The sequence below is a fragment of the Condylura cristata genome, unplaced genomic scaffold (genome assembly GCF_000260355.1).
Source record: "Condylura cristata isolate star-nosed mole 26May11 unplaced genomic scaffold, ConCri1.0 scaffold00027, whole genome shotgun sequence".
In the NCBI taxonomy this organism is placed as follows: Eukaryota; Metazoa; Chordata; class Mammalia; order Eulipotyphla; family Talpidae; genus Condylura; species Condylura cristata.
This window is the reverse complement of record NW_004567128.1, coordinates 11,419,000-11,421,526: the sequence shown is the minus strand read 5'-3', so window position 1 is coordinate 11,421,526 and position 2,527 is coordinate 11,419,000. Positions and strand designations below refer to the sequence as shown.

At 58.2% G+C, this 2,527-nt stretch overlaps 1 protein-coding gene across 1 annotated transcript in view; it reads left to right on the top strand.

Moving 5' to 3' along the window:
• Nucleotides 1–852: 852 nt before the first annotated feature.
• ARX (aristaless related homeobox) overlaps nucleotides 853–2,527 on the top strand; it is a 10,812-nt gene continuing 9,137 nt past the window's right edge. The window contains exons 1-3 of the mRNA XM_004690089.1: nucleotides 853–1,048; nucleotides 1,902–1,957; nucleotides 2,059–2,211. Of these exons, the coding sequence (XP_004690146.1) occupies nucleotides 853–1,048; nucleotides 1,902–1,957; nucleotides 2,059–2,211 (405 nt within the window). The remainder of the gene's footprint in view (nucleotides 1,049–1,901; nucleotides 1,958–2,058; nucleotides 2,212–2,527) is intronic.

Here is a 2,527-nt window from a genome sequence, read left to right as displayed (position 1 = left end):
CCCAGAGTTCAAGTCGGAGATGGAGAGACTCGTGGGCGCTCCTAACCGGAGAGCAACAGCCTGGCTCGGGGAGAGGACGAAGCGCGCAAGGCACTCGGCCCCGAGGGAAACAACGCCCGCGCGGCGGCGGTTTGCTGGAGGCCGGCACCCTGGCACCGCGGAGATCCGTCCGGCCTAAAGAGCGCGGCGGTGGGGGACCACTGAGGTCAAGGCGCTGTCGGGAGAGCCCAGAGGCCGGTTTTGACAAGTGCCCAGAGCGTCGGAACCAGCACCGAGGCCTGGCCTGCAGGGAGCGAGGCGCTCCCGTGGGTGGAAGGGGCGCGCACCGCCCAAGTGGCGTCCACCAGCCCGGCGTCCCACCGAGTCAGAGTCGGGCCCACCCGAAAGGGTTAAACGGGGTGCGGCGAGAAGAGGGTGGAGAACTTAGTTCAAAGCAAAAAAGGAAAAGAAAAATTGGCTCTGGCGAGTGCGGCTGGCCCCCACCTCCGCCGACCTTTCCGCAATCCAGTCCGGGCTTTGCGCCGAGCCCGCAGCCAGCGCAGCCCGGCCTCTGGCGAGAGCCAATCACAGGGCGCCTCTCAGCACGTGGAGGAGAGAGACTCCAGAGCTCCCCGCCCGCCGCTCACTACACTTGTTACCGCTTGTCCTGAGCGCCGAGAGGGCGAGCTCAGGCCGCGGCAGGGCGGGAGCCGGCAGCCAGCGTCCGGGAGAGGCAGAGAGGCATAGAGACCGCAATACTACCCATTAGAACCAGCCATTCCAACCACACCCCCAACACACCCCCATCCATCCCACCCGCCAGGAGAGGCAGCCAGCGGCCCGCTCTGCACCCAGGGAAAAAAAACCCCAGCCATGAGCAATCAGTACCAGGAGGAGGGCTGCTCCGAGAGGCCCGAGTGTAAAAGTAAATCTCCAACTTTGCTCTCCTCCTACTGCATCGACAGCATCCTGGGCCGGAGGAGCCCGTGCAAAATGCGGCTGCTGGGAGCTGCGCAGAGCTTGCCCGCCCCGCTGGCCAGCCGCGCCGACCAGGAAAAGGCTGTGCAAGGTAAGGGCGCGCCCGCCAGGCACCTGCAAAAGGCATCGGGTCCTGGTTTGGATGTTTGATGTTCAGGGCCAGGGGCCTGGGGTTGTCAAGCTGGCGATGGAGGAAGGAGAGGGAACAACTCTGCGGCCTGGAACATCAAAGAGCGGTAAACCTGTCGCCAGAGGCTGTCTCTTTCTCTGCTTCCAGAAAAAGGCAGAGCCAGGCTTCGCTTCGGGCCGTAGGTTCTCAGTGTTGGTCTACAGGTTATTTAAACGTCCCCCTTTGGTGGCCTTGGGTGTGCTCTAAAGAGGGGGACAAGTCAGAAACAGCAGGGGTCGGTGGTACCCTGGAATAGCAACTTGACCAGAACCCTAAAAGCTGGTGCATGGGGGTTTCCAGCAGGGTGAGCCTTGGCCTTTCCTCTTTGGAAAATTTCTTTGCACGCGGTGTTTTGCCTTTTTTTAAAAAAAAAATTGTAGATTACAGGTGACATTTAAAACCCAAGCTTTGCAGACAACATCTCCCTGGAATTCCCCAAATGCTCCTTATTGTATCTGAAATGTATGAAATCTGCGGCTGCTGAGTGCTATTTTTTCCTCTGCTGCGTTATTTTTAAAAATAGAGTTGAAATGTTAAAGGTTTTCTTTTTTCTAAAATTATAAATTCCAGAAAAACTGTCATTTTGCCCCGAACCTATTACGCCCAAGTTTCGCCTTGAGCTGGCTGCAGAGGTGTCACAGTGAAAGAATTGTTGAATTCTTTCAAAATTCGAAAATCAGCGGTCCAGCCACCCCACCACTTAGCTGAGCACGGACAGCAGAGAAGGCAGAGAAGGGGCTGTTTGAAACTGACTTTTTCCTTTTCTTTTTTTTAGACTGCATTGGCACCTGTGCCAGCCACTTCCTCGAAGGGAAGGAGCGGCCTGTGCCTGTGACCACCCCCCACACCCAACACGCACACACTCACTCCCCTACCCAGGCCTTTCCAGACCCATTTCGCCCGGACGATTTTTCTTTGCCTTTCTGTGCAAGGAGCCTCCGCCCCGTCGAACTGCGGGCTGTTGGGCGCGGTTGACGCTGGGGGCCAAGGGGCCCCGCTACCGCCCGCAGGGGTCTCCCACAGGGCAGCGCCCCTCCAACTGCCTGGACCGCAAGGCAGAGCAGCTGGCAGGGGTCGTGCCCAAAGTTTCGGGGTGGTGATGATTTTTCTTTCAAGTTGTTGAAGGTTTTCAGATTCTGCCTTGTACCTTGCACGGACACGGGAAGGGCAGAAGGAGTGCGAAAGAGAGCGAGGGGAGAGAAAAGGGAAGGAAGGAGGAGGAGGAGGGTGGGCGCGCGTTACAGACACGGGGAGGGGAAGGCGGAGAAGGGAGAGAGCAAAGAAAGGGCGAGAAAGAGAAGGAAAGACGAGTGAAAGGGAGAGGGGAAAGAGGGAAAGAGGGAAGAGGGAAAGCGAGAGGGGAAAGAGAGAAGAGGCGGGGAGGGAGACTGAGAGAGACAG